This window comes from Mesoplodon mirus, assembly GCF_964341445.2.
Source record: "Mesoplodon mirus genome assembly, contig: SUPER_3_unloc_2, whole genome shotgun sequence".
Classification (NCBI taxonomy): Eukaryota; Metazoa; Chordata; class Mammalia; order Artiodactyla; family Ziphiidae; genus Mesoplodon; species Mesoplodon mirus.
Genome location: NW_028295808.1, coordinates 394,775 through 420,856, shown reverse-complemented (window position 1 = coordinate 420,856; position 26,082 = coordinate 394,775). Strand labels below are relative to the sequence as shown.

General features: G+C 54.2%; 3 protein-coding genes across 3 annotated transcripts; all 3 read left to right on the top strand.

The window, feature by feature from the left end:
* Window positions 1-6,493: 6,493 nt before the first annotated feature.
* On the top strand, window positions 6,494-7,312 carry LOC309801685 (Golgi-associated RAB2 interactor protein 4-like; the record flags this gene model as incomplete). The annotated part of the gene is made up of 1 exon (XM_082646758.1): window positions 6,494-7,312. A coding segment is annotated over one exon (819 nt), but the record flags the coding sequence as incomplete, so codon positions are not given.
* Window positions 7,313-17,522: 10,210 nt separating this feature from the next.
* Window positions 17,523-18,393, top strand: LOC309801684 (Golgi-associated RAB2 interactor protein 4-like; the record flags this gene model as incomplete). Its single annotated transcript, XM_082646757.1, has 1 exon — window positions 17,523-18,393. A coding segment is annotated over exon 1 (705 nt), but the record flags the coding sequence as incomplete, so codon positions are not given.
* Window positions 18,394-23,123: 4,730 nt separating this feature from the next.
* Window positions 23,124-25,071, top strand: LOC309801682 (Golgi-associated RAB2 interactor protein 6-like; the record flags this gene model as incomplete). The annotated part of the gene is made up of 2 exons (XM_082646756.1): window positions 23,124-23,931; window positions 24,760-25,071. The coding sequence occupies exons 1-2, from the start codon at window positions 23,290-23,292 to the stop codon at window positions 25,069-25,071; spliced, it is 954 nt and encodes a 317-aa protein (XP_082502882.1). The 5' UTR covers window positions 23,124-23,289.
* Window positions 25,072-26,082: the final 1,011 nt, after the last annotated feature.

Below are 26,082 nucleotides of genomic sequence, written 5' to 3'. Positions count from 1 at the left end.
TGAGAGACGTGTGTTTGGGGACTGGATCTATTCAGAGGAGGGGGTCTGGGGCATGGGAAGGAGTTCTGCGTTAGGGAAGGCTTCACAGGGGAACTGGCACTCACCATCGTCCACGTTTACCGAGATTTTATGAAAGGACAGAGTAAGGACCGCCACTGCCAACTCTGCCCTATTCGATACAATTAAACCATGAGCTTAAATGGTTCAAATTGATCCCATCGTCTTACATTGCTATAGATTTCATCCAGTAGCTGAATTTGGGGGAGGAAAAGAAAAAGGACCCACACAAAACTTTCCCACTTGAAGACATTTTTATTTTGGTAATGCACGTTAGTCCCTGGCAGGATGGGCCTGTCCTCCGTGGGGGCAATGGGGTGTTTGGGAGAGGATGGGGGCCCTGCCCTGAGGGGGCAGCTGGGGGATGAGGCAAAGGGCTCTGTGACAGTGATAGGTCACAAAGGGCTTTGTGACACTGATAGGTCACAAAGGGCATCAGAGGATAAATAGGCTGTGCCAGGGGGTTAGGCTGACAAAGTGGTTACTTCTCTCACTAGGACGGAAGTTCACCACAGCCTCTTGGGGAGATAAAAACCCAGAAGCAGAAGTGAGGTGAGGCGGAGGGGGAGCCTACCGTACCTCTCGACACACTTGAAGAGATTCAGCCGGGGCTCCAGGCGCCCTACAGCGTCCCAACTGTGATCATCTGTGCCCCTACACACACCCCTGCCTCTGGGAGACCCGGAGGCAAACGTGGGGGCCTGTGGGGCGGGCTTGGAAGACCTGCCACAGGGCCGCGTGTGTGACGCAGGAGCATCACAGCTCGCTCTTCTGCCAGTGAGGCCGAGGGAGGGAAGGGCCAGGGAGCCGCCTTAACCGCGCTGTCTGTCGTGATCAAAGACAGCCATGAGTGGGGACTCTCTGCTCCCGTATCACACGGCCCGGAGCAGCACCTGGGTGGACCTGTTCAACACCACCACGGGGAAGCTGCAGCAGCAACTGCACAAGGGCGAATACGACCATTTCAAGTACGCGCCGATATTCGAGAGCGACTTCATCCAGGTCACGAAGAGGGGAGAAGCGATTGACGTGCACAACTGGGGCGGCCTGGTGACCATGGGCATCACATCCACCAGCCCCGTCCTCCCGCTCCCAGACATCATGCTGCTGGCCCAACGGGCCACCGGCTGTGAACAGCACGCCGAGCGCAGCCAGGCCACCAAGGGCAAGAGCCACAAGGCTGCAAAGACCTTAGAGCTCACCAGGCTCCTTCCCTTGGGGTTCGTGAGGATCTCCACTCACAATCGTGAGAAACAACAGCTGCGCGTGAAGCTTGCCACTGGCCGCTGCTTCTACCTGCAGCTGTGTCCCCCTCTGGACGCGCGGGAAGACCTCTTCGCCGAGTGGGAACAGCTGATTTACCTCCTGCGACCACCAGTGGACAGTGAAAGCAACACCTATGCCGTTCCCGTCTGGGACATGCCCTGCATGCCTGTGTTCGAGGAGGAACAGGACGGGAGGAGCCCGGCCGTGGAGGATTTCCAAGGAAAGGGGCATCAGGACCAGGTGAACGTCAGCAGCCTGCACACGTGCCCTGAGGTGGCCGGGGCCACGCCTGCAGCTTTTGCTGGGGGGCACGGAATCCAACTGGACTCCCACAAGCCCGATACCATGCCCGATGTGGCCACTGCGAAAGCAAAACCTACTACAGGGCTCGACAAAGCGTCAGCATCGCAGTCAACGATTAAGGTGGAGACAGCAGGGGTGGCAGGAGGCACCGCAGCGGGTGCTTTGAGCTCGGCAGTGATCAAGTCTCCTGCCGCTGAAGAGCGGAGCACGGCCATAGCAGCCACAGCCAGCGACGGGCCCGGAGGAAGCAAAACCAACAGAGCCACTGGGGACACTGCCACAACATCCCTGAGGAGCGGGAAAACGGCCTTGGCAGGTGCTGAGAACAATTCAGAGTATGCTTCCAGCACGTCCACCAGCCTCTCCCCAGGGGCCGGCATGACTGTGGTCGGAGCAGAACCTACCAGCAAGACTGTCAAAGCAAGAGCCGACAAGGACGATGAGGGGACCCTCGTCTCAAGCTTGCCACAGGAAGGCAAAGTGAGCGAACAGGATGGCAGCTCACAGAGAGTGTCCCAGGCCCGCAAGGGAAGAAGGGAGAGGAGGGAGCACTGGGGAGAGGACAGAGCTCTGACGAGCCCCAAGCTCTGCAGTTCCGTGGAAAGCCACCACAAGGCAGCGGGGAGCAAGACAATCCCCAAAGCAGCTGGCCCGTGCTCAGGCGGCCGCAGAGCCACTAGAGAGGACCAAAAGGCCAAAGGCCACGGCAGCCCGGGGGGCAGCGAGCAGGGCGCTGCTCCCAAAGGCATCAGCCGTGCTCCTATCACCAGTGAGTCCAAGACCTCGCACAAATCGGGCAGGAGCTTATCTCCAGCGCGTTCAGGTCCCACCACCAACATACTCAGCAGGATCAGCTCTTTCTTCAGGAATGTGAGAGCCAGACTTACAAAAAAGACAGTGGCCTCATCACGAAATAAACATGGGAGCATCCTGGCGGAGCCAGTGGAAGGGACCCGAGTGGAGGCCATGACAGAGACAGCAGAGAGTGGCCAGGGCTTGGAAATCACCGGTGTGACATCTGAGACCATGGAGCCAGTGACCGTTGAAGCCCATCAATAGGACCTAGAGCTGGGAGCTGCAAAGGGGACCAGGGCTCTGGGAAATACCCCTGGAGAGCCCATTTCAGCTTCCTTACTGCAATTTAAATAAAAAAACATACAGTCTGAGAACGCATGCAGTGTTTTGTCTGAATTTCTAGGTCCCGAAGCCCAGCCGTAGCCTCACAGTGGATTCTGTGATGTCAGCTGTGCCACAGTCTGAGACCCAGTGTCCAGGCAAGGGCAGCCCCGCCTCACACGCATGCTCAGCGCCAACAGCACTGCTCCATCTGGCTTCCACTCCTTTCTGGCTTTGCCCCCCAGGGCCATGGCTCAAAGTCAGACTATGGTCTGGGAAGCTCTCCTTCACTATCCCGCTATTCATATTTATTTATTTTTTTTTTTGCGGTACGCGGGCCACTCACTGTTGTGGCCTCTCCCGTCACGGAGCACAGGCTCCGGACGCGCAGGCCCAGCGGCCATGGCTCACGGGCCCAGCCGCTCCGCGGCGTGTGGGATCTTCCAGTACCGGGGCACGAACTCATGTTCCCTGCATCCTCAGGTGGACTCTCAACCACTGCGCCAGCAGGGAATCCACCCCCTATTCTTTTAATAAACACTTATTCCCACTGAAGGTCTGTGAACAGAGCCAGAACAGGACTCATGTCCCCTCGGGCTATTCAGTGGACAGAAATAAGGGCGGCAGTATTAGCTAGCAATCAGAACAGCAAGCACTCTCATCTAGACTTAGCCGTTCCCTGCCCAGGTATATACCCTGGAGAAACACACATGGTCTAAGAAACAACTCTGAGAATGTTTAGAGCAAAAATAACTTAACAGCACAACACGGGCAACAGCCCAAATTTCCATCAGCAGAATTCATACAGCAGGATAGGATGAGATTGGCATATTCAATAGTGAAAAATAAATGAGCTACACACATTAGCATAGATCAACTTCTCATGGTTTTTAAAAACATCAAAAGAATGGGATACAGTTCCACTCATGGAACCATTCTGAAACAAGCTCAAACAACGGATTGCATAGGGTCCATGTTTAAAAAAACGGTAGCTAAACCTGAGGGAAGAGTAAACACAAAATGGAGGACAGTTTACTCTAGGGTGGAAAGGCTAGCTCAAGGAGGTTGACACAAGGCTGTTAGTGCTGCTGGGAATTGTTCTGTCTCGGAAGCAAGATGGTAGGTACACAGGTGTTGTAGTTTTCACATTTTACTAACTCTGAAATCAGGATGGTCCTACAATCACCGTGGCAGTTGTGATGAAGTTATTGGCCAATGCCTTTCTCTTTTAATCATTGTATTTATGCACAAAAATGATGTCAGAAAGGCTTGGCATCTTTAAAGGACATTTATTTAAGGTAAAGTACAAGAACACTTGTTTGGTTATTAGGAAAAGAAGGAACGATATGCCCATTTTACAGATGAGAACACTGAGGCTCAGAGAAGGTAACCTGCTGCAGTCGCACAATGGGATCTTTGCAGAACAGTGATCCACCAGCCCACTTCTCTATGCAAAGCCCTGTCTGTAGTATGCGAAGGAAGCAAGCAAACAAGCCTGAGCTAGGACCAGCACAAGAACCCGCGGCACCACCATCCTTACCATCATGTTCCAACACTACAGAGATGAGCATCAATTTTACTAGATTGAGGGGAGGGAGGGGTGGGGGCCGGGAGCCGGTTTTCGAACTTCAGTGAGCTCACAGCTCTTAGCTGGCCTTATCTCGAGAGCATCCAGTCCACCCTTGAGCTGTGTCTGGCTCCCAGGCTTCTACCTCTAGCCTCTGGCATGACCCGGGCTGCGGCCAGAAACAGGCTCCCACCAGGAATTCCAGCGTTCACTCCTGGAACGTCCAGCATCCAGTCCTCCTCCAGCCACTAATTCAACTTTTGAATGCCCTGCTCACAAGGGTTTCTCCACACCAAATCTGCAGGAACTTTTTTCTTCTGGGGCTCCAAAACCAAATCCTTAAACCTCACATGAGGGAGAGTATTTGTTCGGTCAGAGCATCCTTGTTGATTGGACCTCCAGTTTGTGACTTCCACAGACCTCATCACGGGAGGCTGGGGAGAGGTCTCTTCTGTTGGTGGACGGAATGGTGGGCACTTGGTGGGGAGCACTGATGAGAAAGGGAGCCAGCCCAAGACCTACACATATGCACTGTTTCCCCTGGCCAAACAAGGTTCCTGACCCCAGAATTAACTCAGAGTTTCCCAGAAGACTAGGAGCTGCACGGAGCCGCAATTAATGCTTTACTCTCCACCAGCTTTTCCTTGGACCCAAGGAGGAGAAATTACAAAAAGATCACATCACACTCCTTTGATCTGATGATTTCCACACAGGCAAGTGCAGGGAAACACTAGTCTGAAGGAAGAAAATGCATTAAAAACACGTGCACAGGGACTTCCCTGGTGGCGCAGTGGTTAAGGATCCGCCTGCCGACGCAGGGGACCCAGGTTCGAGCCCTGGTCCAGGAAGATCCCACATGCCACGGAGCAACTAAGCCCGTGCGCCACAACTACTGAGCCTGTGCTCTAGAGCCCGCGAGCCACAACTACCGAAGCCCGCACGCCTAGAGCCCGTGCTCCCCAACAAGAGAAGCCAACAATAAATAATAAAATAAATTTACGGGAAAAACAACACGTGCATAGCCCTTAGCTGTTTATAAAGTTCTTGAATGTGTGTGCCCCCTTCCGATTCTCACGTCTTTCCACTTTGCGGATAAGCAAGCGGAAGTTCAGAGCATTTGAAGGACTTGCTCAAGGTGGCAGGTGATGGTGCAGAGAGGGAGCTACCTCGGTGCAACAACTTTCAGACAGTGTGCCACCCCGGTCCCGCACACAGGTACACAGATGGTGGAGGAGACAGGACAGCACGAGTCATGATCACAACTCTGAGTGACAAATACAATGAGAGACGTGTGTTTGGGGACTGGATCTATTCAGAGGAGGGGGTCTGGGGCATGGGAAGGAGTTCTGGGTTAGGGAAGGCTTCACAGGGGAACTGGCACTCACCATCGTCCACGTTTACTGAGATTTCATGAAAGGACAGAGTAAGGACCGCCACTGCCAACTCTGCCCTATTCGATACAATTAAACCATGAGCTTAAATGGTTCAAATTGATCCCATCGTCTTACATTGCTATAGATTTCATCCAGTAGCTGAATTTGGGGGAGGAAAAGAAAAAGGACCCACACAAAACTTTCCCACTTGAAGACATTTTTATTTTGGTAACGCACCTGAGTCCCTGGCAGGATGGGCCTGTCCTCCGTGGGGGCAATGGGGTGTTTGGGAGAGGATGGGGGCCCTGCCCTGAGGGGGCAGCTGGGGGATGAGGCAAAGGGCTCTGTGACAGTGATAGGTCACAAAGGGCTTTGTGACACTGATAGGTCACAAAGGGCATCAGAGGATAAATAGGCTGTGCCAGGGGGTTAGGCTGACAAAGTGGTTACTTCTCTCACTAGGACGGAAGTTCACCACAGCCTCTTGGGGAGATAAAAACCCAGAAGCAGATGTGAGGTGAGGCGGAGGGGGAGCCTACCGTACCTCTCGACACACTTGAAGAGATTCAGCCTGGGCTCCAGGTGCCCTACAGCGTCCCAACTGTGATCATCTGTGCCCCTACACACACCCCTGCCTCTGGGAGACCCGGAGGCAAACGTGGGGGCCTGTGGGGCGGGCTTGGAAGACCTGCCACAGGGCCGCGTGTGTGACGCAGGAGCATCGCAGCTCGCTCTTCTGCCAGTGAGGCCGAGGGAGGGAAGGGCCAGGGAGCCGCCTTAACCACGCTGCCTGTCGTGATCAAAGACAGCCATGAGTGGGGACTCTCTGCTCCCGTATCACACGGCCCGGAGCAGCACCTGGGTGGACCTGTTCAACACCACCACGGGGAAGCTGCAGCAGCAACTGCACAAGGGCGAATACGACCATTTCAAGTACGCGCCGATATTCGAGAGCGACTTCATCCAGGTCACGAAGAGGGGAGAAGCGATTGACGTGCACAACTGGGGCGGCCTGGTGACCATGGGCATCACATCCACCAGCCCCGTCCTCCCGCTCCCAGACATCATGCTGCTGGCCCAACGGGCCACCGGCTGTGAAAAGCACGCCGAGCGCAGCCAGGCCACCAAGGGCAAGAGCCACAAGGCTGCAAAGACCTTAGAGCTCACCAGGCTCCTTCCCTTGGAGTTCGTGAGGATCTCCACTCACAATCGTGAGAAACAACAGCTGCGTGTGAAGCTTGCCACTGGCCGCTGCTTCTACCTGCAGCTGTGTCCCCCTCTGGATGCACGGGAAGACCTCTTCGCAGAGTGGGAACAGCTGATTTACCTCCTGCGACCACCAGTGGACAGTGAAAGCAACACCTATGCCGTTCCCGTCTGGGACATGCCCTGCATGCCTGTGTTCGAGGAGGAGCAGGACGGGAGGAGCCCGGCCGTGGAGGATTTCCAAGGAAAGGGGCATCAGGACCAGGTGAACGTCAGCAGCCTGCACACGTGCCCTGAGGTGGCCGGGGCCACGCCTGCAGCTTTTGCTGGGGGGCACGGAATCCAACTGGACTCCCACAAGCCCGATACCATGCCCGATGTGGCCACTGCGAAAGCAAAACCTACTACAGGGCTCGACAAAGCGTCAGCATCGCAGTCAACGACAAAGGTGGAGACAGCAGGGGTGGCAGGAGGCACCGCAGCGGGTGCTTTGAGCACGGCAGTGATCAAGTCTCCTGCCGCTGAAGAGCAGAGCACGGCCATAGCAGCCACAGCCAGCGACGGGCCCGGAGGAAGCAAAACCAACAGAGCCACTGGGGACACTGCCACAACATCCCTGAGGAGCGGGAAAACGGCCTTGGCAGGTGCTGAGAACAATTCAGAGTATGCTTCCAGCACGTCCACCAGCCTCTCCCCAGGGGCCGGCATGACTGTGGTCGGAGCAGAACCTACCAGCAAGACTGTCAAAGCAAGAGCCGACAAGGACGATGAGGGGACCCTCGTCTCAAGCTTGCCACAGGAAGGCAAAGTGAGCGAACAGGATGGCAGCTCACAGAGAGTGTCCCAGGCCCGCAAGGGAAGAAGGGAGAGGAGGGAGCACTGGGGAGAGGACAGAGCTCTGACGAGCCCCAAGCTCTGCAGTTCCGTGGAAAGCCACCACAAGGCAGCGGGGAGCAAGACAATCCCCAAAGCAGCTGGCCCGTGCTCAGGCGGCCGCAGAGCCACTAGAGAGGACCAAAAGGCCAAAGGCCACGGCAGCCCGGGGGGCAGCGAGCAGGGCGCTGCTCCCAAAGGCATCAGTCGTGCTCCTATCACCAGTGAGTCCAAGACCTCGCACAAATCGGGCAGGAGCTTATCTCCAGCGCGTTCAGGTCCCACCACCAACATACTCAGCAGGATCAGCTCTTTCTTCAGGAATGTGAGAGCCAGACTTACAAAAAAGACAGTGGCCTCATCACGAAATAAACATGGGAGCATCCTGGCGGAGCCAGTGGAAGGGACCCGAGTGGAGGCCATGACAGAGACAGCAGAGAGTGGCCAGGGCCTGGAAATCACCGGTGTGACATCTGAGACCATGGAGCCAGTGACCGTTGAAGCCCATCAATAGGACCTAGAGCTGGGAGCTGCAAAGGGGACCAGGGCTCTGGGAAATACCCCTGGAGAGCCCATTTCAGCTTCCTTACTGCAATTTAAATAAAAAAAAACATACAGTCTGAGAACGCATGCAGTGTTTTGTCTGAATTTCTAGGTCCCGAAGCCCAGCCGTAGCCTCACAGTGGATTCTGTGATGTCAGCTGTGCCACAGTCTGAGACCCAGTGTCCAGGCAAGGGCAGCCCCGCCTCACACGCATGCTCAGCGCCAACAGCACTGCTCCATCTGGCTTCCACTCCTTTCTGGCTTTGCCCCCCAGGGCCATGGCTCAAAGTCAGACTATGGTCTGGGAAGCTCTCCTTCACTATCCCGCTATTCTTTTTTTTTTTTTTTTTTTTTTTTTGCGGTACGCGGGCCACTCACTGTTGTGGCCTCTCCTGTCACGGAGCACAGGCTCCGGACACGCAGGCCCAGCGGCCATGGCTCACGGGCCCAGCCGCTCCGCGGCCTGTGGGATCTTCCAGGACCGGGGCACGAACTCATGTTCCCTGCATCCTCAGGTGGACTCTCAATGACTGCGCCACCAGGGAATGCCCACCCCTATTCTTTTAATAAACGCTTATTCCCCCTGAAGGTCTGTAAACAGAGCCAGAACAGGACTCATGTCCCCTCGGGCTATTCAGTGGACAGAAATAAGGGCGGCAGTATTAGCTAGCAATCAGAACAGCAAGCACTCTCATCTAGACTTAGCCGTTCCCTGCCCAGGTATATACCCTGGAGAAACACACATGGTCTAAGAAACAACTCTGAGAATGTTTAGAGCAAAAATAACTTAACAGCACAACACGGGCAACAGCCCAAATTTCCATCAGCAGAATTCATACAGCAGGATAGGATGAGATTGGCATATTCAATAGTGAAAAATAAATGAGCTACACACATTAGCATAGATCAACTTCTCATGGTTTTTAAAAACATCAAAAGAATGGGATACAGTTCCACTCATGGAACCATTCTGAAACAAGCTCAAACAACGGATTGCATAGGGTCCATGTTTAAAAAAACGGTAGCTAAACCTGAAGGAAGAGTAAACACAAAATGGAGGACAGTTTACTCTAGGGTGGAAAGGCTAGCTCAAGGAGGTTGACACAAGGCTGTTAGTGCTGCTGGGAATTGTTCTGTCTCGGAAGCAAGATGGTAGGTACACAGGTGTTGTAGTTTTCACATTTTACTAACTCTGAAATCAGGATGGTCCTACAATCACCGTGGCAGTTGTGATGAAGTTATTGGCCAATGCCTTTCTCTTTTAATCACTTGTATTTATGCACAAAAATGATGTCAGAAAGGCTTGGCATCTTTAAAGGACATTTATTTAAGGTAAAGTACAAGAACACTTGTTTGGTTATTAGGAAAAGAAGGAACGATATGCCCATTTTACAGATGAGAACACTGAGGCTCAGAGAAGGTAACCTGCTGCAGTCGCACAATGGGATCTTTGCAGAACAGTGATCCACCAGCCCACTTCTCTATGCAAAGCCCTGTCTGTAGTATGCGAAGGAAGCAAGCAAACAAGCCTGAGCTAGGACCAGCACAAGAACCCGCGGCACCACCATCCTTACCATCATGTTCCAACACTACAGAGATGAGCATCAATTTTACTAGATTGAGGGGAGGGAGGGGTGGGGGCCGGGAGCCGGTTTTCGAACTTCAGTGAGCTCACAGCTCTTAGCTGGCCTTATCTCGAGAGCATCCAGTCCACCCTTGAGCTGTGTCTGGCTCCCAGGCTTCTACCTCTAGCCTCTGGCATGACCCGGGCTGCGGCCAGAAACAGGCTCCCACCTGGAATTCCAGCATTCACTCCTGGAACGTCCAGCATCCAGTCCTCCTCCAGCCACTAATTCAACTTTTGAATGCCCTGCTCACAAGGGTTTCTCCACACCAAATCTGCAGGAACTTTTTTCTTCTGGGGCTCCAAAACCAAATCCTTAAACCTCACATGAGGGAGAGTATTTGTTCGGTCAGAGCATCCTTGTTGATTGGACCTCCAGTTTGTGACTTCCACAGACCTCATCACGGGAGGCTGGGGAGAGGTCTCTTCTGTTGGTGGACGGAATGGTGGGCACTTGGTGGGGAGCACTGATGAGAAAGGGAGCCAGCCCAAGACCTACACATATGCACTGTTTCCCCTGGCCAAACAAGGTTCCTGACCCCAGAATTAACCCAGAGTTTCCCAGAAGACTAGGAGCTGCACGGAGCCGCAATTAATGCTTTACTCTCCACCAGCTTTTCCTTGGACCCAAGGAGGAGAAATTACAAAAAGATCACATCACAGTCCTTTGATCTGATGATTTCCACACAGGCAAGTGCAGGGAAACACTAGTCTGAAGGAAGAAAATGCATTAAAAACACGTGCACAGGGACTTCCCTGGTGGCGCAGTGGTTAAGGATCCGCCTGCCGACGCAGGGGACCCAGGTTCGAGCCCTGGTCCAGGAAGATCCCACATGCCACGGAGCAACTAAGCCCGTGCGCCACAACTACTGAGCCTGTGCTCTAGAGCCCGCGAGCCACAACTACCGAAGCCCGCACGCCTAGAGCCCGTGCTCCCCAACAAGAGAAGCCAACAATAAATAATAAAATAAATTTACGGGAAAAACAACACGTGCATAGCCCTTAGCTGTTTATAAAGTTCTTGAATGTGTGTGCCCCCTTCCGATTCTCACGTCTTTCCACTTTGCGGATAAGCAAGCGGAAGTTCAGAGCATTTGAAGGACTTGCTCAAGGTGGCAGGTGATGGTGCAGAGAGGGAGCTACCTCGGTGCAACAACTTTCAGACAGTGTGCCACCCCGGTCCCGCACAGAGGTACACAGATGGTGGAGGAGACAGGACAGCACGAGTCATGATCACAACTCTGAGTGACAAATACAATGAGAGACGTGTGTTTGGGGACTGGATCTATTCAGAGGAGGGGGTCTGGGGCATGGGAAGGAGTTCTGGGTTAGGGAAGGCTTCACAGGGGAACTGGCACTCACCATCGTCCACGTTTACTGAGATTTTATGAAAGGACAGAGTAAGGACCGCCACTGCCAACTCTGCCCTATTCGATACAATTAAACCATGAGCTTAAATGGTTCAAATTGATCCCATCGTCTTACATTGCTATAGATTTCATCCAGTAGCTGAATTTGGGGGAGGAAAAGAAAAAGGACCCACACAAAACTTTCCCACTTGAAGACATTTTTATTTTGGTAACGCACCTGAGTCCCTGGCAGGATGGGCCTGTCCTCCGCGGGGGCAATGGGATGTTTGGGAGAGGATGGGGGCCCTGCCCTGAGGGGGCAGCTGGGGGATGAGGCAAAGGGCTCTGTGACAGTGATAGGTCACAAAGGGCTTTGTGACACTGATAGGTCACAAAGGGCATCAGAGGATAAATAGGCTGTGCCAGGGGGTTAGGCTGACAAAGTGGTTACTTCTCTCACTAGGACGGAAGTTCACCACAGCCTCTTGGGGAGATAAAAACCCAGAAGCAGAAGTGAGGTGAGGCGGAGGGGGAGCCTACCGTACCTCTCGACACACTTGAAGAGATTCAGCCTGGGCTCCAGGCGCCCTACAGCGTCCCAACTGTGATTATCTGTGCCCCTACACACACCCCTGCCTCTGGGAGACCCGGAGGCAAACGTGGGGGCCTGTGGGGCGGGCTTGGAAGACCTGCCACAGGGCCGCGTGTGTGACGCAGGAGCATCGCAGCTCGCTCTTCTGCCAGTGAGGCCGAGGGAGGGAAGGGCCAGGGAGCCGCCTTAACCGCGCTGCCTGTCGTGATCAAAGACAGCCATGAGTGGGGACTCTCTGCTCCCGTATCACACGGCCCGGAGCAGCACCTGGGTGGACCTGTTCAACACCACCACGGGGAAGCTGCAGCAGCAACTGCACAAGGGCGAATACGACCATTTCAAGTACGCGCCGATATTCGAGAGCGACTTCATCCAGGTCACGAAGAGGGGAGAAGCGATTGACGTGCACAACTGGGGCGGCCTGGTGACCATGGGCATCACATCCACCAGCCCCGTCCTCCCGCTCCCAGACATCATGCTGCTGGCCCAACGGGCCACCGGCTGTGAAAAGCACGCCGAGCGCAGCCAGGCCACCAAGGGCAAGAGCCACAAGGCTGCAAAGACCTTAGAGCTCACCAGGCTCCTTCCCTTGGAGTTCGTGAGGATCTCCACTCACAATCGTGAGAAACAACAGCTGCGCGTGAAGCTTGCCACTGGCCGCTGCTTCTACCTGCAGCTGTGTCCCCCTCTGGACGCGCGGGAAGACCTCTTCGCCGAGTGGGAACAGCTGATTTACCTCCTGCGACCACCAGTGGACAGTGAAAGCAACACCTATGCCGTTCCCGTCTGGGACATGCCCTGCATGCCTGTGTTTGAGGAGGAGCAGGACGGGAGGAGCCCGGCCGTGGAGGATTTCCAAGGAAAGGGGCATCAGGACCAGGTGAACGTCAGCAGCCTGCACACGTGCCCTGAGGTGGCCGGGGCCACGCCTGCAGCTTTTGCTGGGGGGCACGGAATCCAACTGGTCTCCCACAAGCCCGATACCATGCCCGATGTGGCCACTGCGAAAGCAAAACCTACTACAGGGCTCGACAAAGCGTCAGCATCGCAGTCAACGACAAAGGTGGAGACAGCAGGGGTGGCAGGAGGCACCGCAGCGGGTGCTTTGAGCACGGCAGTGATCAAGTCTCCTGCCGCTGAAGAGCAGAGCACGGCCATAGCAGCCACAGCCAGCGACGGGCCCGGAGGAAGCAAAACCAACAGAGCCACTGGGGACACTGCCACAACATCCCTGAGGAGCGGGAAAACGGCCTTGGCAGGTGCTGAGAACAATTCAGAGTATGCTTCCAGCACGTCCACCAGCCTCTCCCCAGGGGCCGGCATGACTGTGGTCGGAGCAGAACCTACCAGCAAGACTGTCAAAGCAAGAGCCGACAAGGACGATGAGGGGACCCTCGTCTCAAGCTTGCCACAGGAAGGCAAAGTGAGCGAACAGGATGGCAGCTCACAGAGAGTGTCCCAGGCCCGCAAGGGAAGAAGGGAGAGGAGGGAGCACTGGGGAGAGGACAGAGCTCTGACGAGCCCCAAGCTCTGCAGTTCCGTGGAAAGCCACCACAAGGCAGCGGGGAGCAAGACAATCCCCAAAGCAGCTGGCCCGTGCTCAGGCGGCCGCAGAGCCACTAGAGAGGACCAAAAGGCCAAAGGCCACGGCAGCCCGGGGGGCAGCGAGCAGGGCGCTGCTCCCAAAGGCATCAGCCGTGCTCCTATCACCAGTGAGTCCAAGACCTCGCACAAATCGGGCAGGAGCTTATCTCCAGCGCGTTCAGGTCCCACCACCAACATACTCAGCAGGATCAGCTCTTTCTTCAGGAATGTGAGAGCCAGACTTACAAAAAAGACAGTGGCCTCATCACGAAATAAACATGGGAGCATCCTGGCGGAGCCAGTGGAAGGGACCCGAGTGGAGGCCATGACAGAGACAGCAGAGAGTGGCCAGGGCCTGGAAATCACCGGTGTGACATCTGAGACCATGGAGCCAGTGACCGTTGAAGCCCATCAATAGGACCTAGAGCTGGGAGCTGCAAAGGGGACCAGGGCTCTGGGAAATACCCCTGGAGAGCCCATTTCAGCTTCCTTACTGCAATTTAAATAAAAAAAAAACATACAGTCTGAGAACGCATGCAGTGTTTTGTCTGAATTTCTAGGTCCCGAAGCCCAGCCGTAGCCTCACAGTGGATTCTGTGATGTCAGCTGTGCCACAGTCTGAGACCCAGTGTCCAGGCAAGGGCAGCCCCGCCTCACACGCATGCTCAGCGCCAACAGCACTGCTCCATCTGGCTTCCACTCCTTTCTGGCTTTGCCCCCCAGGGCCATGGCTCAAAGTCAGACTATGGTCTGGGAAGCTCTCCTTCACTATCCCGCTATTCTTTTTTTTTTTTTTTTTTTTTTTTTGCGGTACGCGGGCCACTCACTGTTGTGGCCTCTCCTGTCACGGAGCACAGGCTCCGGACACGCAGGCCCAGCGGCCATGGCTCACGGGCCCAGCCGCTCCGCGGCCTGTGGGATCTTCCAGGACCGGGGCACGAACTCATGTTCCCTGCATCCTCAGGTGGACTCTCAATGACTGCGCCACCAGGGAATGCCCACCCCTATTCTTTTAATAAACGCTTATTCCCCCTGAAGGTCTGTAAACAGAGCCAGAACAGGACTCATGTCCCCTCGGGCTATTCAGTGGACAGAAATAAGGGCGGCAGTATTAGCTAGCAATCAGAACAGCAAGCACTCTCATCTAGACTTAGCCGTTCCCTGCCCAGGTATATACCCTGGAGAAACACACATGGTCTAAGAAACAACTCTGAGAATGTTTAGAGCAAAAATAACTTAACAGCACAACACGGGCAACAGCCCAAATTTCCATCAGCAGAATTCATACAGCAGGATAGGATGAGATTGGCATATTCAATAGTGAAAAATAAATGAGCTACACACATTAGCATAGATCAACTTCTCATGGTTTTTAAAAACATCAAAAGAATGGGATACAGTTCCACTCATGGAACCATTCTGAAACAAGCTCAAACAACGGATTGCATAGGGTCCATGTTTAAAAAAACGGTAGCTAAACCTGAAGGAAGAGTAAACACAAAATGGAGGACAGTTTACTCTAGGGTGGAAAGGCTAGCTCAAGGAGGTTGACACAAGGCTGTTAGTGCTGCTGGGAATTGTTCTGTCTCGGAAGCAAGATGGTAGGTACACAGGTGTTGTAGTTTTCACATTTTACTAACTCTGAAATCAGGATGGTCCTACAATCACCGTGGCAGTTGTGATGAAGTTATTGGCCAATGCCTTTCTCTTTTAATCACTTGTATTTATGCACAAAAATGATGTCAGAAAGGCTTGGCATCTTTAAAGGACATTTATTTAAGGTAAAGTACAAGAACACTTGTTTGGTTATTAGGAAAAGAAGGAACGATATGCCCATTTTACAGATGAGAACACTGAGGCTCAGAGAAGGTAACCTGCTGCAGTCGCACAATGGGATCTTTGCAGAACAGTGATCCACCAGCCCACTTCTCTATGCAAAGCCCTGTCTGTAGTATGCGAAGGAAGCAAGCAAACAAGCCTGAGCTAGGACCAGCACAAGAACCCGCGGCACCACCATCCTTACCATCATGTTCCAACACTACAGAGATGAGCATCAATTTTACTAGATTGAGGGGAGGGAGGGGTGGGGGCCGGGAGCCGGTTTTCGAACTTCAGTGAGCTCACAGCTCTTAGCTGGCCTTATCTCGAGAGCATCCAGTCCACCCTTGAGCTGTGTCTGGCTCCCAGGCTTCTACCTCTAGCCTCTGGCATGACCCGGGCTGCGGCCAGAAACAGGCTCCCACCTGGAATTCCAGCATTCACTCCTGGAACGTCCAGCATCCAGTCCTCCTCCAGCCACTAATTCAACTTTTGAATGCCCTGCTCACAAGGGTTTCTCCACACCAAATCTGCAGGAACTTTTTTCTTCTGGGGCTCCAAAACCAAATCCTTAAACCTCACATGAGGGAGAGTATTTGTTAGGTCAGAGCATCCTTGTTGATTGGACCTCCAGTTTGTGACTTCCACAGACCTCATCACGGGAGGCTGGGGAGAGGTCTCTTCTGTTGGTGGACGGAATGGTGGGCACTTGGTGGGGAGCACTGATGAGAAAGGGAGCCAGCCCAAGACCTACACATATGCACTGTTTCCCCTGGCCAAACAAGGTTCCTGACCCCAGAATTAACCCAGAGTTTCCCAGAAGACTAGGAGCTGCACGGAGCCGCAATTAATGCTTTACTCTCCACCAGCTTTTCCTTGGACCCAAGGAGGAGAAATTACAAAAAGATCACATCACACTCCTTTGATCTGATGATTTCCACACAGGCAAGTGCAGGGAAACACTAGTCTGAAGGAAGAAAATGCATTAAAAACACGTGCACAGGGACTTCCCTGGTGGCGCAGTGGTTAAGGATCCGCCTGCCGACGCAGGGGACCCAGGTTCGAGCCCTGGTCCAGGAAGATCCCACATGCCACGGAGCAACTAAGCCCGTGCGCCACAACTACTGAGCCTGTGCTCTAGAGCCCGCGAGCCACAACTACCGAAGCCCGCACGCCTAGAGCCCGTGCTCCCCAACAAGAGAAGCCAACAATAAATAATAAAATAAATTTACGGGAAAAACAACACGTGCATAGCCCTTAGCTGTTTATAAAGTTCTTGAATGTGTGTGCCCCCTTCCGATTCTCACGTCTTTCCACTTTGCGGATAAGCAAGCGGAAGTTCAGAGCATTTGAAGGACTTGCTCAAGGTGGCAGGTGATGGTGCAGAGAGGGAGCTACCTCGGTGCAACAACTTTCAGACAGTGTGCCACCCCGGTCCCGCACAGAGGTACACAGATGGTGGAGGAGACAGGACAGCACGAGTCATGATCACAACTCTGAGTGACAAATACAATGAGAGACGTGTGTTTGGGGACTGGATCTATTCAGAGGAGGGGGTCTGGGGCATGGGAAGGAGTTCTGGGTTAGGGAAGGCTTCACAGGGGAACTGGCACTCACCATCGTCCACGTTTACTGAGATTTCATGAAAGGACAGAGTAAGGACCGCCACTGCCAACTCTGCCCTATTCGATACAATTAAACCATGAGCTTAAATGGTTCAAATTGATCCCATCGTCTTACATTGCTATAGATTTCATCCAGTAGCTGAATTTGGGGGAGGAAAAGAAAAAGGACCCACACAAAACTTTCCCACTTGAAGACATTTTTATTTTGGTAACGCACCTGAGTCCCTGGCAGGATGGGCCTGTCCTCCGTGGGGGCAATGGGGTGTTTGGGAGAGGATGGGGGCCCTGCCCTGAGGGGGCAGCTGGGGGATGAGGCAAAGGGCTCTGTGACAGTGATAGGTCACAAAGGGCTTTGTGACACTGATAGGTCACAAAGGGCATCAGAGGATAAATAGGCTGTGCCAGGGGGTTAGGCTGACAAAGTGGTTACTTCTCTCACTAGGACGGAAGTTCACCACAGCCTCTTGGGGAGATAAAAACCCAGAAGCAGAAGTGAGGTGAGGCGGAGGGGGAGCCTACCGTACCTCTCGACACACTTGAAGAGATTCAGCCTGGGCTCCAGGCGCCCTACAGCGTCCCAACTGTGATTATCTGTGCCCCTACACACACCCCTGCCTCTGGGAGACCCGGAGGCAAACGTGGGGGCCTGTGGGGCGGGCTTGGAAGACCTGCCACAGGGCCGCGTGTGTGACGCAGGAGCATCGCAGCTCGCTCTTCTGCCAGTGAGGCCGAGGGAGGGAAGGGCCAGGGAGCCGCCTTAACCGCGCTGCCTGTCGTGATCAAAGACAGCCATGAGTGGGGACTCTCTGCTCCCGTATCACACGGCCCGGAGCAGCACCTGGGTGGACCTGTTCAACACCACCACGGGGAAGCTGCAGCAGCAACTGCACAAGGGCGAATACGACCATTTCAAGTACGCGCCGATATTCGAGAGCGACTTCATCCAGGTCACGAAGAGGGGAGAAGCGATTGACGTGCACAACTGGGGCGGCCTGGTGACCATGGGCATCACATCCACCAGCCCCGTCCTCCCGCTCCCAGACATCATGCTGCTGGCCCAACGGGCCACCGGCTGTGAAAAGCACGCCGAGCGCAGCCAGGCCACCAAGGGCAAGAGCCACAAGGCTGCAAAGACCTTAGAGCTCACCAGGCTCCTTCCCTTGGAGTTCGTGAGGATCTCCACTCACAATCGTGAGAAACAACAGCTGCGCGTGAAGCTTGCCACTGGCCGCTGCTTCTACCTGCAGCTGTGTCCCCCTCTGGACGCGCGGGAAGACCTCTTCGCCGAGTGGGAACAGCTGATTTACCTCCTGCGACCACCAGTGGACAGTGAAAGCAACACCTATGCCGTTCCCGTCTGGGACATGCCCTGCATGCCTGTGTTTGAGGAGGAGCAGGACGGGAGGAGCCCGGCCGTGGAGGATTTCCAAGGAAAGGGGCATCAGGACCAGGTGAACGTCAGCAGCCTGCACACGTGCCCTGAGGTGGCCGGGGCCACGCCTGCAGCTTTTGCTGGGGGGCACGGAATCCAACTGGTCTCCCACAAGCCCGATACCATGCCCGATGTGGCCACTGCGAAAGCAAAACCTACTACAGGGCTCGACAAAGCGTCAGCATTGCAGTCAACGACAAAGGTGGAGACAGCAGGGGTGGCAGGAGGCACCGCAGCGGGTGCTTTGAGCACGGCAGTGATCAAGTCTCCTGCCGCTGAAGAGCAGAGCACGGCCATAGCAGCCACAGCCAGCGACGGGCCCGGAGGAAGCAAAACCAACAGAGCCACTGGGGACACTGCCACAACATCCCTGAGGAGCGGGAAAACGGCCTTGGCAGGTGCTGAGAACAATTCAGAGTATGCTTCCAGCACGTCCACCAGCCTCTCCCCAGGGGCCGGCATGACTGTGGTCGGAGCAGAACCTACCAGCAAGACTGTCAAAGCAAGAGCCGACAAGGACGATGAGGGGACCCTCGTCTCAAGCTTGCCACAGGAAGGCAAAGTGAGCGAACAGGATGGCAGCTCACAGAGAGTGTCCCAGGCCCGCAAGGGAAGAAGGGAGAGGAGGGAGCACTGGGGAGAGGACAGAGCTCTGACGAGCCCCAAGCTCTGCAGTTCCGTGGAAAGCCACCACAAGGCAGCGGGGAGCAAGACAATCCCCAAAGCAGCTGGCCCGTGCTCAGGCGGCCGCAGAGCCACTAGAGAGGACCAAAAGGCCAAAGGCCACGGCAGCCCGGGGGGCAGCGAGCAGGGCGCTGCTCCCAAAGGCATCAGCCGTGCTCCTATCACCAGTGAGTCCAAGACCTCGCACAAATCGGGCAGGAGCTTATCTCCAGCGCGTTCAGGTCCCACCACCAACATACTCAGCAGGATCAGCTCTTTCTTCAGGAATGTGAGAGCCAGACTTACAAAAAAGACAGTGGCCTCATCACGAAATAAACATGGGAGCATCCTGGCGGAGCCAGTGGAAGGGACCCGAGTGGAGGCCATGACAGAGACAGCAGAGAGTGGCCAGGGCCTGGAAATCACCGGTGTGACATCTGAGACCATGGAGCCAGTGACCGTTGAAGCCCATCAATAGGACCTAGAGCTGGGAGCTGCAAAGGGGACCAGGGCTCTGGGAAATACCCCTGGAGAGCCCATTTCAGCTTCCTTACTGCAATTTAAATAAAAAAAAAACATACAGTCTGAGAACGCATGCAGTGTTTTGTCTGAATTTCTAGGTCCCGAAGCCCAGCCGTAGCCTCACAGTGGATTCTGTGATGTCAGCTGTGCCACAGTCTGAGACCCAGTGTCCAGGCAAGGGCAGCCCCGCCTCACACGCATGCTCAGCGCCAACAGCACTGCTCCATCTGGCTTCCACTCCTTTCTGGCTTTGCCCCCCAGGGCCATGGCTCAAAGTCAGACTATGGTCTGGGAAGCTCTCCTTCACTATCCCGCTATTCTTTTTTTTTTTTTTTTTTTTTTTTTTTTGCGGTACGCGGGCCACTCACTGTTGTGGCCTCTCCCGTCACGGAGCACAGGCTCCGGACACGCAGGCCCAGCGGCCATGGCTCACGGGCCCAGCCGCTCCGCGGCCTGTGGGATCTTCCAGGACCGGGGCACGAACTCATGTTCCCTGCATCCTCAGGTGGACTCTCAATGACTGCGCCACCAGGGAATGCCCACCCCTATTCTTTTAATAAACGCTTATTCCCCCTGAAGGTCTGTAAACAGAGCCAGAACAGGACTCATGTCCCCTCGGGCTATTCAGTGGACAGAAATAAGGGCGGCAGTATTAGCTAGCAATCAGAACAGCAAGCACTCTCATCTAGACTTAGCCGTTCCCTGCCCAGGTATATACCCTGGAGAAACACACATGGTCTAAGAAACAACTCTGAGAATGTTTAGAGCAAAAATAACTTAACAGCACAACACGGGCAACAGCCCAAATTTCCATCAGCAGAATTCATACAGCAGGATAGGATGAGATTGGCATATTCAATAGTGAAAAATAAATGAGCTACACACATTAGCATAGATCAACTTCTCATGGTTTTTAAAAACATCAAAAGAATGGGATACAGTTCCACTCATGGAACCATTCTGAAACAAGCTCAAACAACGGATTGCATAGGGTCCATGTTTAAAAAAACGGTAGCTAAACCTGAAGGAAGAGTAAACACAAAATGGAGGACAGTTTACTCTAGGGTGGAAAGGCTAGCTCAAGGAGGTTGACACAAGGCTGTTAGTGCTGCTGGGAATTGTTCTGTCTCGGAAGCAAGATGGTAGGTACACAGGTGTTGTAGTTTTCACATTTTACTAACTCTGAAATCAGGATGGTCCTACAATCACCGTGGCAGTTGTGATGAAGTTATTGGCCAATGCCTTTCTCTTTTAATCACTTGTATTTATGCACAAAAATGATGTCAGAAAGGCTTGGCATCTTTAAAGGACATTTATTTAAGGTAAAGTACAAGAACACTTGTTTGGTTATTAGGAAAAGAAGGAACGATATGCCCATTTTACAGATGAGAACACTGAGGCTCAGAGAAGGTAACCTGCTGCAGTCGCACAATGGGATCTTTGCAGAACAGTGATCCACCAGCCCACTTCTCTATGCAAAGCCCTGTCTGTAGTATGCGAAGGAAGCAAGCAAACAAGCCTGAGCTAGGACCAGCACAAGAACCCGCGGCACCACCATCCTTACCATCATGTTCCAACACTACAGAGATGAGCATCAATTTTACTAGATTGAGGGGAGGGAGGGGTGGGGGCCGGGAGCCGGTTTTCGAACTTCAGTGAGCTCACAGCTCTTAGCTGGCCTTATCTCGAGAGCATCCAGTCCACCCTTGAGCTGTGTCTGGCTCCCAGGCTTCTACCTCTAGCCTCTGGCATGACCCGGGCTGCGGCCAGAAACAGGCTCCCACCTGGAATTCCAGCATTCACTCCTGGAACGTCCAGCATCCAGTCCTCCTCCAGCCACTAATTCAACTTTTGAATGCCCTGCTCACAAGGGTTTCTCCACACCAAATCTGCAGGAACTTTTTTCTTCTGGGGCTCCAAAACCAAATCCTTAAACCTCACATGAGGGAGAGTATTTGTTAGGTCAGAGCATCCTTGTTGATTGGACCTCCAGTTTGTGACTTCCACAGACCTCATCACGGGAGGCTGGGGAGAGGTCTCTTCTGTTGGTGGACGGAATGGTGGGCACTTGGTGGGGAGCACTGATGAGAAAGGGAGCCAGCCCAAGACCTACACATATGCACTGTTTCCCCTGGCCAAACAAGGTTCCTGACCCCAGAATTAACCCAGAGTTTCCCAGAAGACTAGGAGCTGCACGGAGCCGCAATTAATGCTTTACTCTCCACCAGCTTTTCCTTGGACCCAAGGAGGAGAAATTACAAAAAGATCACATCACACTCCTTTGATCTGATGATTTCCACACAGGCAAGTGCAGGGAAACACTAGTCTGAAGGAAGAAAATGCATTAAAAACACGTGCACAGGGACTTCCCTGGTGGCGCAGTGGTTAAGGATCCGCCTGCCGACGCAGGGGACCCAGGTTCGAGCCCTGGTCCAGGAAGATCCCACATGCCACGGAGCAACTAAGCCCGTGCGCCACAACTACTGAGCCTGTGCTCTAGAGCCCGCGAGCCACAACTACCGAAGCCCGCACGCCTAGAGCCCGTGCTCCCCAACAAGAGAAGCCAACAATAAATAATAAAATAAATTTACGGGAAAAACAACACGTGCATAGCCCTTAGCTGTTTATAAAGTTCTTGAATGTGTGTGCCCCCTTCCGATTCTCACGTCTTTCCACTTTGCGGATAAGCAAGCGGAAGTTCAGAGCATTTGAAGGACTTGCTCAAGGTGGCAGGTGATGGTGCAGAGAGGGAGCTACCTCGGTGCAACAACTTTCAGACAGTGTGCCACCCCGGTCCCGCACAGAGGTACACAGATGGTGGAGGAGACAGGACAGCACGAGTCATGATCACAACTCTGAGTGACAAATACAATGAGAGACGTGTGTTTGGGGACTGGATCTATTCAGAGGAGGGGGTCTGGGGCATGGGAAGGAGTTCTGGGTTAGGGAAGGCTTCACAGGGGAACTGGCACTCACCATCGTCCACGTTTACTGAGATTTTATGAAAGGACAGAGTAAGGACCGCCACTGCCAACTCTGCCCTATTCGATACAATTAAACCATGAGCTTAAATGGTTCAAATTGATCCCATCGTCTTACATTGCTATAGATTTCATCCAGTAGCTGAATTTGGGGGAGGAAAAGAAAAAGGACCCACACAAAACTTTCCCACTTGAAGACATTTTTATTTTGGTAACGCACCTGAGTCCCTGGCAGGATGGGCCTGTCCTCCGTGGGGGCAATGGGGTGTTTGGGAGAGGATGGGGGCCCTGCCCTGAGGGGGCAGCTGGGGGATGAGGCAAAGGGCTCTGTGACAGTGATAGGTCACAAAGGGCTTTGTGACACTGATAGGTCACAAAGGGCATCAGAGGATAAATAGGCTGTGCCAGGGGGTTAGGCTGACAAAGTGGTTACTTCTCTCACTAGGACGGAAGTTCACCACAGCCTCTTGGGGAGATAAAAACCCAGAAGCAGAAGTGAGGTGAGGCGGAGGGGGAGCCTACCGTACCTCTCGACACACTTGAAGAGATTCAGCCTGGGCTCCAGGCGCCCTACAGCGTCCCAACTGTGATTATCTGTGCCCCTACACACACCCCTGCCTCTGGGAGACCCGGAGGCAAACGTGGGGGCCTGTGGGGCGGGCTTGGAAGACCTGCCACAGGGCCGCGTGTGTGACGCAGGAGCATCGCAGCTCGCTCTTCTGCCAGTGAGGCCGAGGGAGGGAAGGGCCAGGGAGCCGCCTTAACCGCGCTGCCTGTCGTGATCAAAGACAGCCATGAGTGGGGACTCTCTGCTCCCGTATCACACGGCCCGGAGCAGCACCTGGGTGGACCTGTTCAACACCACCACGGGGAAGCTGCAGCAGCAACTGCACAAGGGCGAATACGACCATTTCAAGTACGCGCCGATATTCGAGAGCGACTTCATCCAGGTCACGAAGAGGGGAGAAGCGATTGACGTGCACAACTGGGGCGGCCTGGTGACCATGGGCATCACATCCACCAGCCCCGTCCTCCCGCTCCCAGACATCATGCTGCTGGCCCAACGGGCCACCGGCTGTGAAAAGCACGCCGAGCGCAGCCAGGCCACCAAGGGCAAGAGCCACAAGGCTGCAAAGACCTTAGAGCTCACCAGGCTCCTTCCCTTGGAGTTCGTGAGGATCTCCACTCACAATCGTGAGAAACAACAGCTGCGCGTGAAGCTTGCCACTGGCCGCTGCTTCTACCTGCAGCTGTGTCCCCCTCTGGACGCGCGGGAAGACCTCTTCGCCGAGTGGGAACAGCTGATTTACCTCCTGCGACCACCAGTGGACAGTGAAAGCAACACCTATGCCGTTCCCGTCTGGGACATGCCCTGCATGCCTGTGTTTGAGGAGGAGCAGGACGGGAGGAGCCCGGCCGTGGAGGATTTCCAAGGAAAGGGGCATCAGGACCAGGTGAACGTCAGCAGCCTGCACACGTGCCCTGAGGTGGCCGGGGCCACGCCTGCAGCTTTTGCTGGGGGGCACGGAATCCAACTGGTCTCCCACAAGCCCGATACCATGCCCGATGTGGCCACTGCGAAAGCAAAACCTACTACAGGGCTCGACAAAGCGTCAGCATCGCAGTCAACGACAAAGGTGGAGACAGCAGGGGTGGCAGGAGGCACCGCAGCGGGTGCTTTGAGCACGGCAGTGATCAAGTCTCCTGCCGCTGAAGAGCAGAGCACGGCCATAGCAGCCACAGCCAGCGACGGGCCCGGAGGAAGCAAAACCAACAGAGCCACTGGGGACACTGCCACAACATCCCTGAGGAGCGGGAAAACGGCCTTGGCAGGTGCTGAGAACAATTCAGAGTATGCTTCCAGCACGTCCACCAGCCTCTCCCCAGGGGCCGGCATGACTGTGGTCGGAGCAGAACCTACCAGCAAGACTGTCAAAGCAAGAGCCGACAAGGACGATGAGGGGACCCTCGTCTCAAGCTTGCCACAGGAAGGCAAAGTGAGCGAACAGGATGGCAGCTCACAGAGAGTGTCCCAGGCCCGCAAGGGAAGAAGGGAGAGGAGGGAGCACTGGGGAGAGGACAGAGCTCTGACGAGCCCCAAGCTCTGCAGTTCCGTGGAAAGCCACCACAAGGCAGCGGGGAGCAAGACAATCCCCAAAGCAGCTGGCCCGTGCTCAGGCGGCCGCAGAGCCACTAGAGAGGACCAAAAGGCCAAAGGCCACGGCAGCCCGGGGGGCAGCGAGCAGGGCGCTGCTCCCAAAGGCATCAGTCGTGCTCCTATCACCAGTGAGTCCAAGACCTCGCACAAATCGGGCAGGAGCTTATCTCCAGCGCGTTCAGGTCCCACCACCAACATACTCAGCAGGATCAGCTCTTTCTTCAGGAATGTGAGAGCCAGACTTACAAAAAAGACAGTGGCCTCATCACGAAATAAACATGGGAGCATCCTGGCGGAGCCAGTGGAAGGGACCCGAGTGGAGGCCATGACAGAGACAGCAGAGAGTGGCCAGGGCCTGGAAATCACCGGTGTGACATCTGAGACCATGGAGCCAGTGACCGTTGAAGCCCATCAATAGGACCTAGAGCTGGGAGCTGCAAAGGGGACCAGGGCTCTGGGAAATACCCCTGGAGAGCCCATTTCAGCTTCCTTACTGCAATTTAAATAAAAAAAAAACATACAGTCTGAGAACGCATGCAGTGTTTTGTCTGAATTTCTAGGTCCCGAAGCCCAGCCGTAGCCTCACAGTGGATTCTGTGATGTCAGCTGTGCCACAGTCTGAGACCCAGTGTCCAGGCAAGGGCAGCCCCGCCTCACACGCATGCTCAGCGCCAACAGCACTGCTCCATCTGGCTTCCACTCCTTTCTGGCTTTGCCCCCCAGGGCCATGGCTCAAAGTCAGACTATGGTCTGGGAAGCTCTCCTTCACTATCCCGCTATTCTTTTTTTTTTTTTTTTTTTTTTTTTTTTGCGGTACGCGGGCCACTCACTGTTGTGGCCTCTCCCGTCACGGAGCACAGGCTCCGGACACGCAGGCCCAGCGGCCATGGCTCACGGGCCCAGCCGCTCCGCGGCCTGTGGGATCTTCCAGGACCGGGGCACGAACTCATGTTCCCTGCATCCTCAGGTGGACTCTCAATGACTGCGCCACCAGGGAATGCCCACCCCTATTCTTTTAATAAACGCTTATTCCCCCTGAAGGTCTGTAAACAGAGCCAGAACAGGACTCATGTCCCCTCGGGCTATTCAGTGGACAGAAATAAGGGCGGCAGTATTAGCTAGCAATCAGAACAGCAAGCACTCTCATCTAGACTTAGCCGTTCCCTGCCCAGGTATATACCCTGGAGAAACACACATGGTCTAAGAAACAACTCTGAGAATGTTTAGAGCAAAAATAACTTAACAGCACAACACGGGCAACAGCCCAAATTTCCATCATCAGAATTCATACAGCAGGATAGGATGAGATTGGCATATTCAATAGTGAAAAATAAATGAGCTACACACATTAGCATAGATCAACTTCTCATGGTTTTTAAAAACATCAAAAGAATGGGATACAGTTCCACTCATGGAACCATTCTGAAAC